The following is a 23,446-nucleotide window of genomic DNA, read 5'->3' on the forward strand; positions in this document are numbered from 1 at the left end:
ATACAATAAGACAGCTCAGCTTCATTTGCGCGATAACAACAGTCTGCCACTGTGAAGGTATCTTTACCCTAGCCACACTGGGATGAATGACATACCTCTTGCTTTTAAGTGGTATTTTGGCAAATGTTGCAGAGGCTATCAAGGAGGGGGTTTCATTCATTTTTGTATATATTTTTTTTAATTGTAAGTAATTTCTCAAACTAAAATTGTCTGCCCTCCTACTTTTTCCTCTTTTTTCACTTTTAATTTGTGGAAAAATAAAGAACAGCAGCCGTGTTAGTACCATCGGCAAAAGTGGCCGCCAAAGTTCCACCAGCCCCGCTTTTTAAATTTCTACAATTTTTTTTTACCATTATTATTATTATTTTCTTGTTGTCATCATTTGTGAGCGCGCGTGTTGCGTTGTTTTCGCAGAACGAGGTTTCGGACTCTTTAATTGTTGCCCTCTCCTCCCTCGTCATCCTGCTGGTCGCTCGTCCACAGTGTCAAGTTGTCTCGTAGCAGCTGCATGATGAGAGTGGAGTCTTTGTAGGAGTCCTCGTTTAGGGTGTCCAGCTCAGCGATGGCGTCGTCGAAGGCGGTCTTGGCCAGGTGGCACGCCTGCTCTGGCGCGTTCTGGATCTCGTAGTAGAAGACGGAGTAGTTGAGAGCCAGGCCCAGGCGGATGGGGTGGGTGGGCTGCATGTGCTCCTTGCTGATCTCGTGGGCTTCACTGTAGGACTTCTCGGAGGACTCCACCACGGTTGCTCTCTTCTCCCCCGTGGCCACCTCGGCCAGGTAACGGTAGTAGTCGCCCTTCATCTTCAGGTAGAAGACCTTGCTCTCGTGCTGCGTCTCGTTGCAGTTCTTGATCAGGAAGTTGTCAAGGAGGTTGAGTACGTCCTGGCACACGGCCTCCAGCTCCTTCTCGATCTTTTCCCGGTAGGCTCGCACCATCTCGATCTTCTTCTCGTTGCCGTCGGCCGACGTCTTCTGCTCGATGCTGGAGATGACACGCCAGGACGAACGCCTCGCCCCCACCACGTTCTTGTAGGCCACAGAGAGCAGGTTCCTCTCCTCGTTGGATAGTGCCTCGTTCAACTCTGTGACCTGGGAAGGAGAGAGAAAGAGGCATATGCTATATGCATTATTTTTGTCAAATGTATATAAGGGATGCTTCCTTTGACAATGGGAAGTTCATCATTTATTAAGGATGCTATAGATCATAATTGACGTCACTGCTTCACCGGCCAGAACAAAAATTAAAACCAGTTGCACACAGATGTGACACAGGACGGACGTGCGCCTGGACGCGAGCAGGGACATTTCAAAAAACAATATAGAAATTGACAATCCCCGCGCTGATGGTCTCTTTCTGATGTGCAGTAGGTAAGATTTGAGGCATGATCAGTATTCAATTTAGACTGTTTCATAACTAGGGGTTGGAATCACAAGTTTGATCACGATACGGTATTTATTGATTCAAGTCAAGTCAAGTCTATTTGTATAGCCCTAATTCACAAGCATGTCTCAGAGGGCTTCACAGAGAATATGTCTAGCTACATCTAGCTGACACAACAATAACAATTACAGTCATAATAATAATAACATGGTTAAACAATCTTATGATAGAGAGAGACAGAGGGAAGGGGAGAAAGGGGGAGAGAAAGTGGGGGAGGAGAGAGCAGGGAAAGGGAGGAGGTGGAGAGGGAGAGAAGTAGGGATAGAGCAGCGGAAGGGGGGGGAGAGAGAGAGCAGAACAGACAGGATATACTGGGGCTGGGTGATACGGTCACGAATAGTCACAGGGGTCAAGTAAAATTTAGAAATCAAGTTATGTATTATAGTTACCAGGTTTACCAGATTCATTAGATAACGATGCGATATTTGCAGATATCACAAAATCTGAAACGATACGATTTTGATACAATTCGATTCAGGGTGCTGTGATCAATATTATAGAGACGATATGTAGGGATGTCCCGATCACATTTTTTTTGCTCCCGATCCGATCCCGATCATGTGATTTTGAGTATCTGCCGATACCGATTTTTCCCGATCCGATCTTTCGGCAATGCATTAAGAAAAAAGAAAAGAAAAAACTGCAATTAAGTTGACCCTTAAGATTGTTTTTTTATTTAACAGTATCCAACTAACTATCCATTATATCCAACATGGATATGGCTTTTTTATTTAACAGTATTCATTATATCCAACATGGATTCAAAATTTAAAACAAAATAAAATAAAGCTTATCAGTGGTGCACCACAAAATAACCATGTAAACTAAAACAAATGATGTGCAGAATAGTGCAATAACAATGTAAATCAGGAAATGATTTACATTTATTAATGATTTACAAATTTTTTTTTTTTACTCCCGATCTTTTCCCCCCGATTCCGATCTTCTAAAAATCACGTGATCGGCCCCGATCTCCGATCACGTGATCGGATCGGGACATCCCTAACGATATGCATTGATTTATATCCGAGAGAGAAGCGAATATCCTCTCCCTCTTTTTCTTGCATGCTTGCCATGGCGCTCGCATTGTTTGTATGCGGAAAGAGATGCACATGGGCAGAAATGGTGAAGCAGATGTGGCGTGGAATTTCAAAATAAAATTATAGCTGCTGCGCAGCAATGGGTCGTGGCCGGGCACGACCCATTGCAGACTGGATGCTTGCTGGTGGTGTTTTATGGGTCTGGATGCTTGCGTGTAAAAACACACATTGCTTCCACTTATATAGGGTGAGCCAGGAAGGATTTATGACATCACAATTGCTCGAGTGACATCACTGATGGCATCCCAATTGCTCGAGTGACTGATGACATCACAAATACAACCTAATTGCCCTAGGTAATTAGGGTAATTAAGATGCTCTTTAGGCAGTGCATCAAATTTTTGACCAATCGAAAATCTGTTTGATACTTTTGTGTAGGACAGTCTAACGATGCAGATGCTGAAGTTTGGTGTCGTTTGAAGAAAAAATGTGGGAGGAGTAGGGTTTAATTAGTTTTACAGTTTTTGCAGTTTTGCGGTCTTTAGACTTCATAATTGGCCATAGGTTGCATTGTACAAAAGTTTGTCCTCATTTGGGCCCACATTTCGGTGAAAGTTGCAAAGCTGTAGCACGTACTGTATGCCTGATTTTTTTAATGAATTTTCAAAGTTTGAAACTTTAGACGGTCGCTGTAGTGCCACCGTTAGGACTATTGGCGCCAAATCTGCGTCAAAGACTTTTGGCATGGGACTGGACCTTTGTGCAAAGTTTGGTTTATTTTCATGCATGGCAAGTCCAACTTCCCGGGAGAAGAAGAAGAATAATAGAGGCAAATACAATAAGTGGCCCTGCCGCTTCGCTGGCCCGGCCACTAATTATAGAAATAATGTTTATATATCATCATGGCAATTTATATCGGTGTTTTCACTGTGCATCGATGCTATTGAATTGTTGATCATTGAATCGATGCAGATCAATGAATGTATCGTCCCACCCCTATTCATAACAGTTAGAAGTTCCTCGTAGCTGCTCCAGTGTGCAGTAGTATCAGTTGTAGCAATCATAGAAACAATGTGCTGATTGCTGAACAACCACTGAAGATGGTCATCAATGTAAGGAAAGGGAGACAGTACTACAAACTGACAGTTCAGGTCTAAATATGGTCATACTGTGTAGATGGATGCAGCCAAGCTCTACTACTACACCCAAGGCAATGACCACTGTATCCAGCGTGGTGAACCATGCCTACAGAAGGCTGACATCATGACATCATCCCCCGAGGTCACTGCTGATTGGCTTCCTTCAGCTCTGAAAGCTTGTTTTGTTTTGTTTTGTTTTCACAGGCCTGTGTCTGGCTCGAGGATTTAATCCTTTATAGCCCACTGGGCCTGTGCAGCAGAGGCATCTTTACAGACCTCTCACACTATAAAGCCTGTTGTTACTTTCTTTTTCAGGACACAGTTCAGTTCCACGAGCATACCAAAGCATGGCCCCCCTGTAGATCATGTCAAATACCGCTTCACAATGCCTTTACGGAATGCAATGTTGGTCAACAAAAACTAACGCTCTGTGTACTTACAACCCAAGAGATTGTGCTGATTTTTGTATCCTTAAACCAGTAGATCACAAAGTGGGGTCCGGGGAGCCCCAGGGGTCCTTGAGGCGCTTCCAGCGGTTCCCCAGCAAAAAGGAATGTTCCTTAATGTGCATTGTCCCATATGATATGATTGTCCCTCAAATAAATAAATAAAATCAATAGCTTTTAGTAAACATTTGTTAAAATGTCCCACTAAAGTTAAAAATCAATGTATATAATTCTTAATGTGAAGATGTTTCTCACAGCAGTGACTGTGTCTGTTTATTCACATAGCCACCCATGAGTCACATCCCAATCGAACAGAGAAACTTCAAAAGACATGACGTGACTACATACACTTATTCTATGATGGGACACATATTCACCAGAGCTTGTAGTGCAGCATCGGCCATTTGCAGCATCCTGGAAGCAGGCAGAGATTCAATGTCTTGCTCAAGGACACTGGCAGTGCGGGAAGCTTAAACCTGTGACCTTGGAGTCGCAGTGCGGTCACTGTGAACAGCTAGCTGCCATGTCACTAGTCACTCCAGAGACACACTTCTGTTATTTCAGATGTAACTGATAATTCACTATGGAAACAACCTCGGTTGATCCTGATATTGATCTGATGAACTTGTCAACATATACTGTACAAGTCCTTAGACCCGTCTTCCACTGCTCTGCCTTAGTTTGCACTCATTGGTGCACAGAAATGTTACATTCACTTTCCTCCTACATCAGGATAAACCTACAGTAACTAGGCTTGGGCCGATATCCGATAATATCGAATAACAATACTATGTGATATTTTTCACAATATCAAATATTGCACACAAAAAAGCAACAACAAAAAAGCACAGTTTTGCACAGTCTGCTTTGCTGCAGAGTCCGGCCCTCATTTCACTGCTTTGCTTACTGTACATTGTACCTTGGTATGTGACAAATAAAACTCTGAAGTGCTGTTTTAGTGGCAGCATCGCAGGGCTTTTGTTTTGAAAAGAAAACGGCACTATTTATAGCAGTTACATGAAGCCACTGTTGCCAACTTGGCGACTTTGTCGCTGTATCTAGCTAATTTTCAGAGCCCCCTGGCAACTTTATTTCTCAAAAGCGTCTAGCGACAAATCTGGCGACATGGTAATGTGTTGAATCCAGTTTAATCCAACAGATTTTGCCTATAAATTGGTGCGGGTGCTGCCGGGTTTTCTCTCCCTCTCCTTCTCTCTGCCTGTCTGACACACACAGCGCTTCAATGCATGTGAGCGGAGCGGAGCGTGGAGCGAGCGGGAAGCGAGCGGGAAGCGGAGCGGGGGGATTTTGGCTTGAGCGGGGAGCGGGGACCAGAGCGGTACCGGAGCGAAAGTTGGAGCGGCACCGATCACCCGCTCAGTACCGCTCAGTCCCGCTCCAGTTTCGATCACAACATGTTCGAAACAATGTGCATCGGTGCGTGGCTAATTGAGCCACATGTGAAATCTCCCAGCATGCATTGAGGCTAATACTTTGACAAGAAATAGCAACCAAATCAGCCTAAATAGGCTAAGTGGTAGATAGAAATAATGTTTATGTTAGCACAACATGCAATTGTAGAACATTTCAATATTGGACAAAATAAAACATAGAAATCAAAACACAACCCTATGTGAAACATGTATGTAATCCAGGTGCTATATATATCCCTCGCAGATTTAACGTTATTTGGATGAGTGACAGCCTCTACTGTGATGCACTGTGATGTCCGCTCCAGCCTCCAATAAGACTTGGCTTACTTCATGTGCACGCCCACTATTTTCTTGCCAGCTGCTGCGACGAGAAGGAAGAGAAACAAGCATGCAGCCGACTCTGCTGAGCTCATGTTATTTGTAGTGAGCAATGCCCATTGCCCAGGCGTTTAAACGCAAATTAAAACACCCTGGCCTTTTTATCTCTTTTATTCTTTTGAGCGGAGCGGAGCGGTGAGTGCGAGCGGGTGAAATCTGTATCGAGCGGGGAGCGGTCTGGAGCGGAGCGGCCTTGAGCGCTTGAGCGGGTGGAAAGGACCGCTCTGGGAGCAAAGAGCGGTAATTATCACCGCTCCACTCCGCTCACATGCTCTGCTCCTCTCCTCCGCTGAGAGCAGCAGGATAGGGTTTACTTGTAATTTCTAACGGCAGGCGGAGTTAGCACTTATTACAACCATACAGTACATGATTACAACGACTACAGCGAAGCATGCATTGTTCTTTTTGAACATATTCATATGCAAATAAGCGTGTGATGTCATCTAGCGACTTTCTGAGCAGCCAATAGCAACTTTCCTTGGAAAAGGGTTGGCAACACTGCATGCCGCTAGTATGTCAGCAGCATTTTCCGGGCACAGTCCAGACTTCATGTTTAGTATGTCAAGTCAAGTCAAGTCAAGTTTATTTGTATAGCACATTTCATACACAGAGGCAATTCAAAGTGCTTCACATAAAATGGTTGACAAGAAAACAAAAGAATAAAAGAAGAGAATAAAATGGACATTTAAAAGCATCACAACAAAACTTTAAGAAAGAGCATAAAAAGTGCATTAAGCAACAGGCGCAGCAGTTACAAAAAGAGCTAAAAACTTGAGAGGACTCATTGGGTTTGCATAATAGAATAAATCAAATTTTTCTATATTGAATCCCCCGACATCATGACTATATAAGAAACATGATTACACACACATGATTGGAAAAATGTCCATACCTTTATAACAGTTGGACTCTAACTTTTATAGGCCACACATATCTCCTAAAAAACAGCTGTCAGCAGTTAAAAGCGACGGTAAACATAAAAGTCTTTGGTCTATTTTTAAAAGTAAGTAAAGTTGGGGCAGATCTGAGGTCTTCAAGCAGTTTGTTCCAGCTAGCAGAAGCATAGTGGGTAAATGCGGCCTTCCCATGATTTGATTTGATCCTAGGGACAGTTAGTAAGCCGGACCCTGCTGACCTGAGAGGTCTAGATGGTTCGTAGCGTGGGAGCAATTCAGCTATGTATTTTGGGTAGGGGTGTCACAATATATCGTCCCACGAAATTTCGCGATAGTAAAACGTCACGATATGTATCGTTGAGATGAAATCTCATATCGAGAGAAAAAAAAAAAAAAAAAAAAAAAAAACTTTTTTTTTTTTTTCTTCCAAAAATAGACAAAGAAACGTCTTTGTTTGTTGAAGTTCAATGTGTGGAAAGTAGTTCAGTTGAACAAGTCTCTGAAGAGACACATGAGAAGTTATACAGGAGAGAAACCATTCAATTGAGTTTCTGGCAAAACTGTTTACTTGACAGGAAAAACTGAAGATGCATAAAAAATAGATTAAGAAAAGTCTTGTTGTTTGAGTTTGAAGAAAAACTGAAGATGCATAATGAGAATTTATACTGCTGAGAAACCTTTTAGTTCAAAGTAAATCTAAGTGACGGTGTAACTCATTCTATTTCAAGATAAGCCTTATCTCCAATCTCATGTTTTTTCTAGTTGTTATTGTAATAACAATTTCCCACAACAGCATGTTTTGTATTTGTGCATTTCAAATAAAATACTACTTTTCCAGTCATATATTGTCATTATTCAAGTTTAAAAAAAGTATTGTTAAAATCGTATCGTATCGTATCGTTATCGTGAACCCAGTATCGTGATACGTATCGTATCGTGAACTGAGTGTATCGTGACACCCCTAATTTTGGGCCTAGGCCGTTAAGTGATTTGTAGACTAGTAACAGTATTTTAAAATCTATTCTATGACACACTGGCAACCAGTGTAAGGACTTAAGAACTGGAGTGATATGATCAGCTTTCTTAGTCTTCGTTAGAACTCTAGCAGCAGCATTCTGAATGAGCTGAAGCTGTTGCCTAAGTTCTTTTTTGGAGAGACCAGAGAAAAGGCTATTGCAGTAGTCTAACCTACTATAGATGAAGGCGTGAATTCGTTTTTACTAGATCCTGTCTGGACATGTAGCCCCTAATTCTTGCTATATTTTTAAGATGATAAAAAGCTGATTTTCTGATTGACTTAATGTGGGAGTTAAAGTTGAGATCGGAATCAATAATAACGGCAAGATTTTTGACTTGATCCTTAGGCTTCAGGGATCGAGACTCAAGGCGTGCAGTGCTTTTAAGCCTTTGTTCTTTGGAACCAAAGACGATCACCTCTGTTTTGTCTTTGTTTAACTGTAGGAAATTCTGGCGCATCCAGTTATTTATTTGGTCAATGCACTGGCACAGTGATTCTATAGGAGCATAGTCAGCTGAGGAAAGAGTTATATATAGCTGAGTGTCATCTGCGTAGTTATGATAAGCTATTTAGTTTTTTTGCATAATTAGGCCTAGAGGGAGCATATAAAGGTTGAAAAGAATGGGTCCCATAATGGATCCTTGAGGCATGTTTTAATTGCTGCAAAGGGAGAAGTAGTGAACATCATCCCCCCTGGGGATAGCATATATCGCGATAATTGTGTGGGGCTATATTGCAATATGTAATTTTGGATATCACCCAAGCCTAAACCTAACTGTCCCTTGTAGCGAGATGACTTGCATTGTAACAGGGAGGGAGCGGAGGGCAAAGAGCAATCTATCATGTAATCTGCTGTTTCCATGGAGACTGCAAAATCTGCTTTGTTTTTGAGAGCCAGACTATCTCTGCTGGAGACAGTGGCCACAAACTGCTAATAGCATAGCATGGAGGCCGACCTGGCTATGGAGAACGCAGCGGGACGGTGGGCGGGGATAACATGATAACAGCTGCCCCTCAAGATGAAATGGGCCATTTCATATCTCACACCTTTCACTCGACTCGTACATTTGAGCTGCAGAGTATGTCAGTGCTGCTAGAGCTGCAGAGTATGTCAGTGTTGCTAGAGCTGCAGAGTATGTCAGTGTTGCTAGAGCTGCAGAGTATGTCAGTCCTGCTAGAGCTGCAGAGTATGTCAGTGTTGCTAGAGCTGCAGAGTATGTCAGTGCTGCTAGAGCTGCAGAGTATGTCAGTGTTGCTAGAGCTGCAGAGTATGTCAGTGCTGCTAGAGCTGCAGAGTATGTCAGTGTTGCTAGAGCTGCAGAGTATGTCAGTGCTGCTAGAGCTGCAGAGTATGTCAGTGTTGCTAGAGCTGCAGAGTATGTCAGTGCTGCTAGGGCTGCAGAGTATGTCAGTGTTGCTAGAGGAGCAGAGTATGTGAGTCCTGCTAGAGCTGCAGAGTATGTCAGTCCTGCTAGAGCTGCAGAGTACAGTATGTCAGTGCTGCTAGAGCTGCAGAGTATGTCAGTGCTGCTAGAGCTGCAGAGTATGTCAGTGCTGCTAGAGCTGCAGAGTACAGCATGTCAGTGCTGCTAGAGCTGCAGAGTATATCAGTGCTGCTAGAGCTGCAGAGTACAGTATATCAGTGCTGCTAGAGCTGCAGAATACAGTATGTCAGTGCTGCTAGAGCAGCAGAGTACAGTATGTCAGTGCTGCTAGAGCTGCAGAGTATGTCAGTGCTGCTAGAGCTGCAGAGTACAGCATGTCAGTGCTGCTAGAGCTGCAGAGTATATCAGTGCTGCTAGAGCTGCAGAGTACAGTATATCAGTGCTGCTAGAGCTACAGAGTACAGTATGTCAGTGCTGCTAGAGCAGCAGAGTATGTCAGTGCTGCTAGAGCAGCAGCGTATGTCAGTACTGCTAGAGCAGCAGAGTATGCCAGTGCTGCTAGAGCAGCAGAGTATATCAGTGCTGCTAGAGCTGCAGAGTACAGTATGTCAGTGCTGCTAGAGCAGCAGAGTATGTCAGTGCTGCTAGAGCAGCAGAGTATGTCAGTGCTGCCAGAGCAGCAGAGTACAGTATGTCAGTGCTGCTAGAGCAGCAGAGTATGCCAGTGCTGCTAGAGCAGCAGCGTATGTCAGTGCTGCTAGAGCAGCAGAGTACAGTATGGCAGTGCTGCTAGAGCAGCAGCGTATGTCAGTGCTGCTAGAGCAGCAGAGTACAGTATGTCAGTGCTGCTAGAGCTGCAGAGTATATCAGAGGCAACCAAAGGCCAGGAAACAACCGTGTGTTAACACAAACAAAGGCCAGGAAACAACCGTGTGTTAACACAACCAAAGGCCAGGAAACAACCGTGTGTTAACACAACCAAAGGCCAGGAAGGACAATCACTAACTTCCTGTCTGACAGCTCTCTGCGTCACTAACTTCCTGTCTGACAGCTCTCTGCGTCACTAACTTCCTGTCTGACAGCTCTCTGCGTGGCCATGAATGTCCACAGGAGAGACACAGTGCGGGCTAGAGGGATGTGCTGCCTTGGCCTGAGTGGAGGCTTACAACTGAATACCGGCCGCCTGATTAGGGATGAGGCGATTACTGGTTTAATGACAAACCCTGATCCAATTCCTGAGGGTTAGTATTGCCCTTTCAAATTTTAATTACATTAAACCATGTTAATGTGATAACCGTGTTCGTGCTTTGAAAAACATGGTACTACATATCAACAAGAGAGGGGCAAAAAACCAGCACTCAAAATAATTCCTTTGGGTTGTTTTATTTACCTTCAAGCAAGACAATGTACGTTTCGGCGTGGAGCCTTCCTCAGCATTGTGCTGACAGAAGACGGACATGACGTATAAATAGTGTCAAACCGGAAGTACAATCAATTACATTATCAAGTACTAGGAAATATCTCACAACATAAAAAACCACTGAATATAATATCAAAAACATCAGAGAATATCAAAAAAGAGATAAAGGTACAATTTTAAACAGTATACTTGTATATAAGTCTGTATATATTACACAGCAGGAATGCAATAATGTTTTGCAGACGAGAAGAATGAGGCTGGATGGCCACACTTGTGTTAAATAAGCACAGATGAAAAGTCAACATATTAGAATAACAAAAATCAGTAAGAAAATATTAAAATAGAATTAGAAAAATACATAATAAAATGCATATAAGTGAATGCATCGGATAGAGATACTGCAGGTCCACACATGACGCTCCCACACTGCCTTACAGTGCAAGAGCATCATGCGTGAACCCACAGCACATCCACCCGACGCACCCCCTAAACTACATACTACTACATATCAACATCAACATCATAACATCATCAACCAAAGTTAGCAACGGTCTCCCAGATGCAGGTGCACAGCCTTGGTGAAATTATTTCAGCGAGTGTATCAGTAATTCTTGAACATTTTCAGCACATTAACAATACCGTGATAACCGTGATCTTTGTCACTATAGTCGTGATATGAAATGTTCATACCGTTTTCATCTCTAGCTGCGGTTCCCTAGCTCCCCATCTCTTCCTGTTCAATGCTTTCCCTCTATCTGTTCTTGCTCATTTGTTTGCACTCTGAACTGATGCGACCCCCCCCCGACCCTCATCCAGGCTACAGAGCACGGAGGCTTAGCTTAGCCACAGAACAGCCCGGTGCTTGGAAAAGGGGATGCAAGGCAGCATGTCTCTTACTCCCCATTTACACCTGGTTTTTAAATGTGACCTGTATCCAGATACGTTATATGGATGTTATCTGGATAAGGAAAAATGCATCCTAATGCAAGGTGTAAATGCATCGTGATCAGGATGTGATCAGAACTTCCTGACCACATCTGGAGGTAGTCTGGCTCACATTGTGTTCAGATCTCTTTCACCCCATGTACACCTAGATTTTAAATGCAACCATTATCCAGATAACTTATCCGGTGTAAATGGGGTGTCAGTGATGATGGTGGTAGAGAGCAGAGCACTTCAAGTAGCTCTTTGTTGCTATGTAACCACATATAGATTACCAATGATTACAGCTGCTGCAGGATTCCAAAAATATAACACAAAGGGTTTATCGCTCAAAAGTCATGAGAAAGATGTGTTGTGTTGGGTGGACTTGTATGGAGAAAGTTGTAGAATGAAAGCTGAAAGTATCTCTGCCCACTTGAGTCATCTCTATTAAGGAAGAAACGAGAAAGAAACAGTACTGACTCTTTTTATGCGGGGCAACATAAGTACAATACTAAAAGTAAAAGAAATCTGGCATGCTAGTACATATCCAACTTGTATCACTTATGAGTAACTAATGGTTTATTGAAATCCCAAAGATGAATGAATCCCATTGTAGACGGGTCTTCTGGACTTTCAGTTTCCTCAATATACTCATTTAAACATTACTTAAGCAAGCTGTCGTTGTCAAAGGCAGATGCTGTGCCATTTGCCAGAGGTCAAAGGTGGGTTATATAGAGACACAAAGTGACCGCCTACTTCCTACTTCAGCACTGTATCAGAGATTTTCATGCGCCATTTATTTTCCCATAGACATTTCGTAAAATGCATATAAAAATAGTTTTACTTGGTCAAACCAAATGGTTCAGATATATTTAGAAACAGGAGAGACCACATAACATTTAACTCAGACCAAAACTAGCAGGAAGTAGGTGGTCACTTTGCCTCTGTATTATGATGGCACATCTTTGCCTGTCTATTATGATGGCCCATTCCATTCACTTGTATGACAGCACAAATGTAACTTTACAGGCTTGACAGGAAGTAATGACATTACATTCATGGTTGTCATGATGACTGTCTCAGGGACAAGCAATTCAGTTTCCAAAATAATTTCCAGACTTATTCTTCCTTTTTTTCCCTTTCAGTCCCTACTAGTCACTATTTAGTCACTTAGATATTGTCAAAAATCACTTCTGGTCCGCTATATTTTCCAGGTCTGCAATAACCCTGACAACTCATTCAATGCCATGAAATCCCAGACAAATAAACCCTATCATGGTGCTAAAGCAATACAGCAATATCATCTACAATCATACAATGTGTCTCTAAACATGCAATGCAGTGGTATCATTTCACTAGAATAAGAGCAATAAACACCAGAACTTAAAGACATCCCAAGAATGGGCATCTGGGTAGTGGAGAGGTCAAAGAACTCGCCTACCACCGCGGAGACCCGACTTGGTCAGACGTTCCTACAGTCACAATTGGCCATGTTTGCCGTGGGAGGCCGATGGGGTATGAGTTCTGGTTGCTGCACTAGCACCTCCTCTGGTGTGTCGGGGGATCTGTATGCGCTACGTCCTGATGGTGAAACTCTTCGCTGTCAGGTGAAAAGAAGGGGCTGACGATTGCACATGTATCAGAAGAAGCATGTGCTAGTCTACTGCTCTCCCCAAATGGCCTGCATTTATATAGCGCTTTTATCCAAAGCACTTCACAGTCAGTAGGTACATTCACCCATTCACACACCGATGGCGGCAGGCTACCACGCAGGGTGCTGGCACACCAACGGGAGCAATTTGGGGTTCAGTGTCTTGCCCAAGGACACTTCGACATGCAGACTGGAGGAGCCGGGAATCGAACCACCGACCTCTTTTATCCAAAGCGATTAGTGGACGATCCGCTCTACCTCCTGAGCTACAGCCAACCCTCCCCAGATTGGCAGAGGAGGGGGTGGAGCAACGACCGGGGCAACAGGGGTAATTGGCCAAGTACAATTGGGGAGAAAATGGGATAAAAATCTGAAAAAGAAAACTTGACAAAAAAGAAGACATTCCAAGAACAAAAAAAGAGAGCAATGACATCATTATCTACACATTAGTCTGTAAAAAATGTTCAAAAACAGCAACTGCATTAGCTGTTCGTTAGCAACAGATCCGCAGATGACACTGACTTTGCTAACTGTAGGGGTTGCTGTGGCACAGTTTAGGGACCCTGATGACACAATCCAAACTGCCTTGAGTTTTGAGTCTCAGACAAGGAGCTTAAGCTGTGCTCTGGCTCCTATGATGTTAAACGGTCTGCAACGTAGCTTGGGGCCAGATCTAACTGTGCTGTAAATGTGATCAGTACGTCTGCTTGAGGTGGGGCTGAGGTAAGGTCTCCTCGTTTGGCTCCAATTCAAAATCCTAGGTGATCATTCCTGTGTTTTATGGGACGCTGCGCATTACTGTACGTGCCGCTACACTGGAAAGCATTACTGTGTGTGCTGCTACACTGGAAAGCATTACTGTGTGTGCTGCTACACTGGAAAGCATTACTGTATGTGCTGCTACACTGGAAAGCATTACTGTATGTGCTGCTACACTGGAAAGCATTACTGTATGTGCTGCTACACTGGAAAGCATTACTGTATGTGCTGCTACACTGGAAAGCATTACTGTATGTGCTGCTACACTGGAAAGCATTACTGTATGTGCTGCTACACTGGAAAGCATTACTGTGTGTGCTGCTACACTGGAAAGCATTACTGTATGTGCTGCTACACTGGAAAGCATTACTGTATGTGCTGCTACACTGGAAAGCATTACTGTGTGTGCTGCTACACTGGAAAGCATTACTGTATGTGCTGCTACACTGGAAAGCATTACTGTATGTACTGCTACACTGGAAAGCATTACTGTATGTGCTGCTACACTGGAAAGCATTACTGTATGTGCTGCTACACTGGAAAGCATTACTGTATGTGCTGCTACACTGGAAAGCATCACTGTGTGTGCTACTACACTGGAAAGCATTACTGTATGTACTGCTACACTGGAAAGCATTACTGTATGTACTGCTACACTGGAAAGCATTACTGTACGTGCTGCTACACTGGAAAGCATTACTGTGTGTGCTACTACACTGGAAAGCATTACTACTGCTACACTGGAAAGCATTACTGTACGTGCTGCTACACTGGAAAGCATTACTGTGTGTGCTGCTACACTGGAAAGCATTACTACTGCTACACTGGAAGGCATTACTGTGTGTGCTGCTACACTGGAAAGCATTACTGTATGTGCTGCTACACTGGAAAGCATTACTGTATGTGCTGCTACACTGGAAAGCATTACTACTGCTACACTGGAAAGCATTACTGTATGTGCTGCTACACTGGAAAGCATTACTGTATGTGCTGCTACACTGGAAAGCATTACTGTATGTGCTGCTACACTGGTAATTGCCATACTGACATAACAATTTGCCATGGCTGTTACTAAACAAATGGGACACGGGATTGCATCATTGTAGAAATATTTAGCACAATGATACTTTAGCAAGTATCATAGCAACATCTGACAAAGCTCATAGTTTGTTTTACAAATTAATGTGGATTGGTCTCTACCATAGAAAACAATGAGCCAGTGTGATCAGTGTCACAGTGATACAGGCAGGAACATTCGCCACTCGCTGTCAGTCCAGTTTTAGCCATGAACCTTCCACTCACTACCACTGTGTTGATGGGTTAGTCTTATCCAATCCACCATTTAAAAGGAATCAAATTAAATGCCTAAGTACGTAGAGGATTGTTAACAGAAGTGTGCCTATGCTAAGGCGCGGTATCACATGGTATCATAGGGCTGGGCGATATAGTTGAAATCAATATCATGATAATCATAAGGATTTTTCTCAATCTATATGTCACGATATGGTTAATGTATGCAAATGGTTAGGTGTGATGTCAAACAAAACAGAAATATTAAAATAAGATTCCTACCGTACCAGAGTTTTTAAAGAGATATGCAACCCCAAGAAATCAGAGGAATCACTCAGACGTTCATCATATCAGTTTTTCAAAAAAGGGCAGGGAGTTTTCAGGCTTTCGAATCCGAGAGAATTTGCTTGTCATCATCAATGTAGAGAGCAGAAATCTTTGTCACGATATTAAATATCTTCATATCATCCATGATTACACTGAAAGACATTAAACGATAATATTGAATTATTGCCCAGCCCTATATCAACCATGTTGCTCTCACCCCTCTATACTCACTCCCCACCATAGCAACCCTGGCTGATGAGCTGGGCTTTGACGAACGGTGCAAACACACACGACGCTGAAGCGACGCGAAGCGTCTGGAAGTGCAGGCAGTTTGATTTCCGCGCCCTTGTTAACAGATTATACCGGTCACACTGGCCGCGGCGTGGGCGGCTCACGGCCTGGCCTGCAGCGATAGTTTCCGCGTCTGGTCTATTTTTTTAGGCGAGCTGCAAGAGATTGTGTGCAGCCAGTCAGGAAGTCGGTACACGTTTTTTTCCCATTTTGTATACAGTTTATTTAGTCTTTGCATTTACAAACTGTAAGTGTAAGGCAATCATCACAATTGTATACAACGTCGACAAGCATGAACAGACACATGGCCGGAAGTCAGTACAAGTTGTGACCGGCGTGGAGCAAAAAAGAGTGCTTCTGGTGTGAATGGCCAGGCTCCTGCTCCAGCTGAATGTACGTGCGGCACCGCTTTCAGATCCAGTGTGTTTGCAGTGCACCCTAACTGGATCACGGCACCACTGCACCTGATGCTCACTGGATCACGGCACCACTGCACCTGATGCTCACTGGATCACGGCACCACTGCACCTGATGGTCACTGGATCACCACTGCACCTGATGGTCACTGGAGGCCGGCAGGTGTTTTGTGTTCAGCTCAAACCAAAAGCACCTCTCTTACTAGAACCACATGATCATTAAAGTCAAATATGCTCTGTCTAGACCATGGTCTAGACCAGGGATACTCAACTTGCTTTGCCCGGAGGCCACTTTTGCAAAAATGACAGGAGGCCAGGGGTCAGTTAATAAACAAACATTAATAATATACATTTTTCTGTAGCGGATTGTATTTGGGGTGTCAGCCGGAGTTTAGTCTGACAATTTTGTGCACACAGGATAGGTTAAGTTAGTTAGTACATAAGTACCTGGGTGGTGAGCAGGTGGCGATATTTGAGAATTTAGCTGGAGCTCAGTCGAACTTTATAGTTTTAATTGTGAATTAGAAAATGGCCAGGGGGCCACTTGGCACCCTATCATGGGCCGCATCTGGCCCCTGGGCCGCAAGTTGAGTATCAGTGGTCTAGACCAACGATCCTCAAAGTCCGTACTCTGGTCCGCATCCGGACCCAGATGCCGTCCTATCCGGACCGAGCCCTCTACAAATCATTGAATAGTTACATTTTCACGGAGCGTTTCTATTTTAACCGGCACATGCTTTTCTAGCCTTTACGGTACTGGTTTATCTGCCAGGAAGCTCACAGACCAATGCATGCACTGTAAATCATCACACGTGATGCTACTCAGGCAATCAACAAGCGAATCGATTCTGCCTGTTGCTTGCCTAGGCTGTGCTGCTGCTGCTGCGGGAGTGTGACACACGGACGGAGGAGAGGCGAGACTCTGAGAAATGCGAGAGGTAGAAGTAATTTCACATGGCGTGCTCAAAAGAAACGAGTAGACCACGAAAACAAAGCTTTAGTTTTAATCCAAGCACGCAGACTCATGTTCATTCATTGGTCTCACGAGCAGATCAAAACCAGTATGTCTCGTGAAGTGTGATGCGATCCTGACCAGCTGGATATGGAAGCGCCACACATGAGCAAACACACACTCAAATCCAGACTGAGGGCACACACATTCACTGCCCAATGGCATGCGAAGTTTGCATTGCGAACGATCGATAGATAGAAAGACAGATAGGCAGGCAGATAGACAGACAGACAGAGTGGGAGCTCACTTCTATCAAGAGAAAAGGAGGTTTGTTGGCTGAGAGCCTGAGACTGATAAAAATGTGAAATGGAGTTAAGAAAAGAGGGAACTTATTTTTCTAAAATTAAAGCACTTCATTTTAAGATGCACATTTTTCCAAAGCACTTTTTTGTACGTTATTTTTTAAATGCAGCCATTATTTTACTTGAAATGAGAAAAGAACATCTATTTATTATTATAATAGGCTAGTTATTTATAATTAATCCAGTTAAATATGAAAACTGTAAATTAATCAACATTGTTGATGTTATTTTGATTTAACAGTCAGTCGCTGACTACATACAGACATTGTACCATTAGGCTACCGCTACTGCAATCATTGAAGTAGCCTAAGTTCAATATCACTGAATCATAACGCAAGCTACGTTAGGATGTTCCGGACCTTCGCTTGAGGATATTCTCTCTATCTGGACCTCTTTGAATTTTAATTGAGTGCCCCTGGTCTAGACTGATCCAAATGTTGAAGCCAGGTATTGTAAAAAAAAAAAAAAAAGTCTCTCTTCTAATTTTTTCACATCAAAAGTTAATTAATCAAGACTGCATCCATAACGATATCTACAGTTTGCTGACGTAAGGTACAGTAGTACTATAAAATGTCTACCCAATTTCAATCAATCATATCATGACATGACAGCTGTCATGGCTGGACAGACTTTTCCAGTCCATAAATGTTAACACTTTGAGTGCCACGGCCCTTGAGCAAAAGGTTGCTTGCTGTGCCACATAGGCCGCAATGCATTTTAAAACAGTCATATAATTTTTTTAATAATTACTATGTAAACACTGAACACGCACAAATAACGATGAGACTCTCTTCTATCACCTGCAAAAAAAAGTTTATTGATCCCATTTTCCGTTCTTTAGTTATGAGCCGGAGAAGATAGCTTGATTGAAGCAAAAACATCCCTTTTTTTCTACGAGCTGAGATAATGAGCCTTTTGTGAAATTAAACATTTCAAGCACATCACTGACTCTGAAGCTAATTTTCTGATGTCTGGGTCTGTCTGGGTGAAGTGTATGCTGCTCTGCTGCTCTGCGTGCTCCCCCCCCCCCCCCCCCCTCAACTGCACACGCCTCCTGGGTGTGTCTTATGTGTCTGGTGGCTCTCAGTCTCTGCTGAGTTTGCTGCGCACACACAGTGAATGGTGCGCGACATTCAGCTTTTTGGTTCCGCGTGTGTTTGTCACGGGCTGGCATGCTTCCAGTTCGGAATAATAAGGCTGATTATGTGAATGTGCTGTTGCAGCGTACATGGAGGTGCTCAGTTGTGACAGCGGATGCTGCTGCTGGGGGCACAGCTGGCGTTGTGCTCGTTTATGGAGGCACGTCGATGCATACGGACGGATGCGATGCGATTTCCTCATTTTCCCCAGTGACTATTTCTGTGTGTTTGGCTCCTTTTTCTCTGATCAGGAGAGTGCTGTCGCCACCTAATGGGTTTGTAAAATAGGTTATCGACCTCCAATAGCTACAATATTGTTAGAGGCGACGTAAGAAGCTTAGATCGACACCCCCCCGTCAAAAAAAACAATTTGGAGTTATGACGCCATTTGGCGTCGCTGGCACTGTACGGTAAATTTCTAATGACGCCATATGGCGTCGCTGGCACTGAACGTGTTAATGTTAATATACTTGGCCAACAAGTACAATGTAACATACAAAATAACATGAACGGTAATGTTTTCATTTAATGTAGAATGCAAAGACATGTAACTGGTTTGTTAACTCGGCAGAGTGCGGGCTGCTGCTCTCGGAGGCTCGCGCAGTGAGCCAGCCAGCGACTATGCACTCCACAGCGCTGTATTTACATTATATTGTGTTTGTACATGGACTGTTATTGAAACGTGACCGGTAGGTTTCAGATTTGTCCAATAAAATACATTATTTTGCGGCTCGGAGTGCTCTCTCGCGTTGCACCCGAGGCACAGATCACCGCGTTATTATGGACCCCACTCAATTTTGGGGGCAGAACACGCTGGATCCCACTCGATTTGGGGGCAGAACACGCCATACGGAGCATTTAAGCGCTAGGATTGGCCAACATCAACTCCAGTCCGTGATGCCAGACACGCTCACTTTCCAACTGTCAAATCAAACTCCTCCACACTCTATGTCCTGCCTCTCTACCCTGTTTCAGTCGGAGTATGTCATGATAAAGAATCACAGACCATTTCAGCTCCACTTTAAACTGGAATACCAATCAATTCATTTTGCACAAACTGTGCAAGTGCAAGGATGCCAAGCTCAAATGTTCTGAGAGGAACCTGATTAGACACGAGTGTGTAGGTGGGTGAGGGGGTGTTATCATTTTTGTAGTGCCTATCTGACTCACCACTCAAGAGTCATTTCACGACTTCCACATTTTCCGTTCAGATGATATTTCAGCTTTGAGAAGTGTTCACCATGTGCAAGACAATCTATTAAGGGAGCTGCATTTAATTGTATGATCACTTTTGTACCTCAGTGATTTGAAATATCATTGCCAACCAGAAAGAAAGAAATGGGAGAGAGGTGCTTGCCGTGCTCCCTACTCTACACATGAACTAGGCTGGGAAAGGCGATTGTGAGAAGACCCAGGGCATTTTCTGGGGCTATAGTCCCATTTCCTAGTTCATAGTTTGTAGTAATATGTGAAATTAAGCTATTCTTTTATGTGAAATTAAGCTATTCTTTTATGTAAAATCACAGACATTCAGTGAGTAAGTCTTCCATTCACATAGAGTTGCACATGACACAATTGATTTCACATCAGAGATTAAAGTCCCAGGAATATTGTGGAATCTTAAACCAGACAATTAAGTCTAGATTTATGTTGATCAAAGAGTCTCAAAGCTGTGTAGTACAAGATAGCGAAGGCTATGGCCTGTGATGTCATCAAGTGATACTTGAAGATCCATTGACTATGAAAAAAGAAACGGATATTGTGACAGTAAGCAGGGTGATTTCTGCACATTATGGGTCTATTTCTAGTTTAGGAAGCTCACTCACTTGGGGATGAGCCAAATTTTGCCCATACTTAAGACACGTGTATTTAGGATTGACAAATGGGTTCACTGTGAAGCTGCATCGTGCAATATTTATGTTAGTGTCTTTAGTTCTTGTATTACTGAAACAGGAAACATGATTACTTGTTTTGTTATTTATAATGGAAAACATGCTCATTATTGAACAAGCACAAACCTTTAAAGTCCCTGGAAACCAGAAATATTTTATTATTATTTAGCATTTTGAGTTCATCACATCACAGGAGCCTATGTTAATAAGCCACCAGCCAAATTTGAACGATGATGAACGTCGCAAAGTATATAAATTTAGGTTTGACAGTCTGGCAAAAGTAATGAGAATGAATTATTTTTTAGAGTGTATTTTCTCCCGCGGAATGTGTGGGCGTGTCCCATCTGCAGCAGCCTCCGAGAGAGAGAGCGCGAGACAGAGGGGGGGAGGGAAACGGAGAAAGAGAGAAGGAGAGATCGACACACACACACCATGCGTGTGTGTGTGTGTGTGTTCGTTGCTCGGAGAGGGACTCTTGCTGCGACTGCACAGCGTGTGTGTGTGTGTGTGTGTATGTGTGAGTAACCTCGCGTCACCAGGCTGTGTGTCTCTCTGTGCTCTCTCTCACACGAGAGGAGAGAGAGAGAGAGAGAGAGAGCAGCATAGCGCTCGGCACAGAGTGGGAGGCAGACGGACACTGAGGGAGCGCTGTCACTGGGGGCAAAGAACGGACAAAAGGAGGGCAGATTGCGCACGTGTACAAAGGTTATATAGAGCTTATGACGTCATAAGCTCCTGCATTTTAGCACCTCGTGCACTGCTCTCTTCAATGAGGAAGTATCTTGTAGAATCTTGTAGAAAAGTGTCGATTTTAAGGCTTTGGGTTGAAAGTAATGTATAATAATTTCGGAGGCAGACAATTACTAACATAAGACCCTAAATAACATAGTTAGAACGTTTTTGTGGATTTTGGTTTCCAGGGACTTTAAGCTGAGCTCACAGTGCAGTGGTGTGGCCATTCAGCTTTATGGCACCACGCTAGTGCTCCACCATTTGGGGGAAGGTGCGATTTGCGATTATGGTGGACAAGATTGGGATTTACGATTGAGATTGCGATATAATAAACAAATGGTATAACCTTGGACAAAAATACCATGGTTTCACAGACTAAAATACATGAAATATATTAAAACTAAATAAATAAAACAATTTGAAATCAAAATTATCTTTCAAAAAAAGAAAAAAATTAAGAGCAGAATACACTGCCACTGTACTTCCTTTTCCCTAAAATGGCTTGTTAGCATTGTTCACAATTAGGGCTGGGTATTGGCAAGGACCTCACGATACGATACGTATCACGATACATGGGTCGCGATACAATTGTATCACGATACATTGCGATACAATACATATTGCGATATATTGCAATACTCTACACAATTTACTCAAAATTAAATAATAGAGCTAAAGATACAACACACTGTGTACCACCCAGGTAGTGTAATAATATGATCACTTTATACTGATAAGTTAGTGGACAAATTGAGTCAAAACTACTGAGTGTTGAGTGTTACTGAACGCATCGATATGGGAAATATCGATACAGTATCAATTAGGGGTGGGAATCACCAGATGCAGAGGCCTGGCATGGCATGGCCTGCAAATGGCCTTTTTTTTTTATATATATTGATACTTGGCGTCCAAGTATCGATACAGTATCGGGAAATAAAATATCACAATATATTGCCGTATCGATTATATTGCCCAGCCATATTCACAATACTCAAACCAACAGGCACTGCTAGCCACAAGCTGAATGGAAGGAAAAGTTGAGAAAATAAATGTCTCTTTGTAACACAGTCTCTCCCTGCATTACAAATTATTCAAATTCCCTGCTTATTAAAACATATCTTTTTACATTATGAATATATTTTTTAATTTGATTGAGCATTTTTTACATTTATAAATGTAAATAGGAGGAGGGGTGGGCAACATTGTTTTCCAGGGGGCCATACTGACTTAGATAAAGTAAGCGAAGGGCCACACATTGGACATCATACATTGCCAACACTCCTGATTTTTGCGTGAGTCTGCCTATTTTTAACCCTCTCTCCCGCTGTGATTGGTCATTTCTCCTATTAATCCCCCAATATAATATATATACAAATCCAAAGGCTGTAGCAGATTAGCTTTTTTAAACATAATTCTGTCTTTTATTGAGTTTTTGGGAGTTGTTTTCTTTTCTTTTCAGGACGTTGGGGGATGGATTATGATGGTCCAGGGGCCGGGTCCAGCCCTGGGACTGGATTTTGCCCATGTGTGAAAGTCACATGTTTCATTTGAAATGGACCTGCATCATGTATTATGGTGCACTGCGTCTTCATAGTCGTGTAATTGAGTGAAAGTCGTATTTCTTATACTAAAATTGGGCTATTGTATTTTTCTTACATTTCCCCAAATTTTCTCTACTCTCTCTTCTCGTGGGAGCCAGCCAAATGTGGCTTTTTAGACATCTGTGAGATTTGTTGAGCTTCTTTCATTTTTGTCAGTGACACACTCTAATAAACCCTACAGCAAAATGAGGATGATGAGGAGCTGCACCCATGTAGATATTTTTGAGGCAGTATTTTTATTGCATATTCTGATATTGTTTTCGCAATAATATTTCAAAGAAACACATAACTGCACAACCTAAATGAGACATTATTAGTAACTCGCTAAATGGACGACTGGAAGCCTCATCTACTACATGCTAAAAAAACACCAGGAAATTTCCAATTGTCGAATACAAAACAGTTTCTCATGAATAATCATCAACTAATGTACTGTACCTAAACTTCACCAGAACAGGTATTTTTGGAATAGAAAGGATTCTAAATACAATATACAATTAGATGAATTGCAATA

At 42.9% G+C, this 23,446-nt stretch overlaps 1 protein-coding gene across 1 annotated transcript in view; it reads right to left on the reverse strand.

The window, feature by feature from the left end:
* Window positions 1-432: 432 nt before the first annotated feature.
* Window positions 433-23,446, reverse strand: part of ywhag1 (3-monooxygenase/tryptophan 5-monooxygenase activation protein, gamma polypeptide 1) — a gene marked incomplete at its 3' end in the record, with an annotated part of 29,976 nt that continues 6,962 nt past the window's right edge. The window contains exon 2 of the mRNA XM_083642512.1: window positions 433-1,089. Within this exon, the coding sequence (XP_083498638.1) occupies window positions 433-1,089 (657 nt within the window). The remainder of the gene's footprint in view (window positions 1,090-23,446) is intronic.

This window comes from Poromitra crassiceps, assembly GCF_964638095.1.
Source record: "Poromitra crassiceps genome assembly, chromosome: 1".
In the NCBI taxonomy this organism is placed as follows: domain Eukaryota; kingdom Metazoa; phylum Chordata; class Actinopteri; order Beryciformes; family Melamphaidae; genus Poromitra; species Poromitra crassiceps.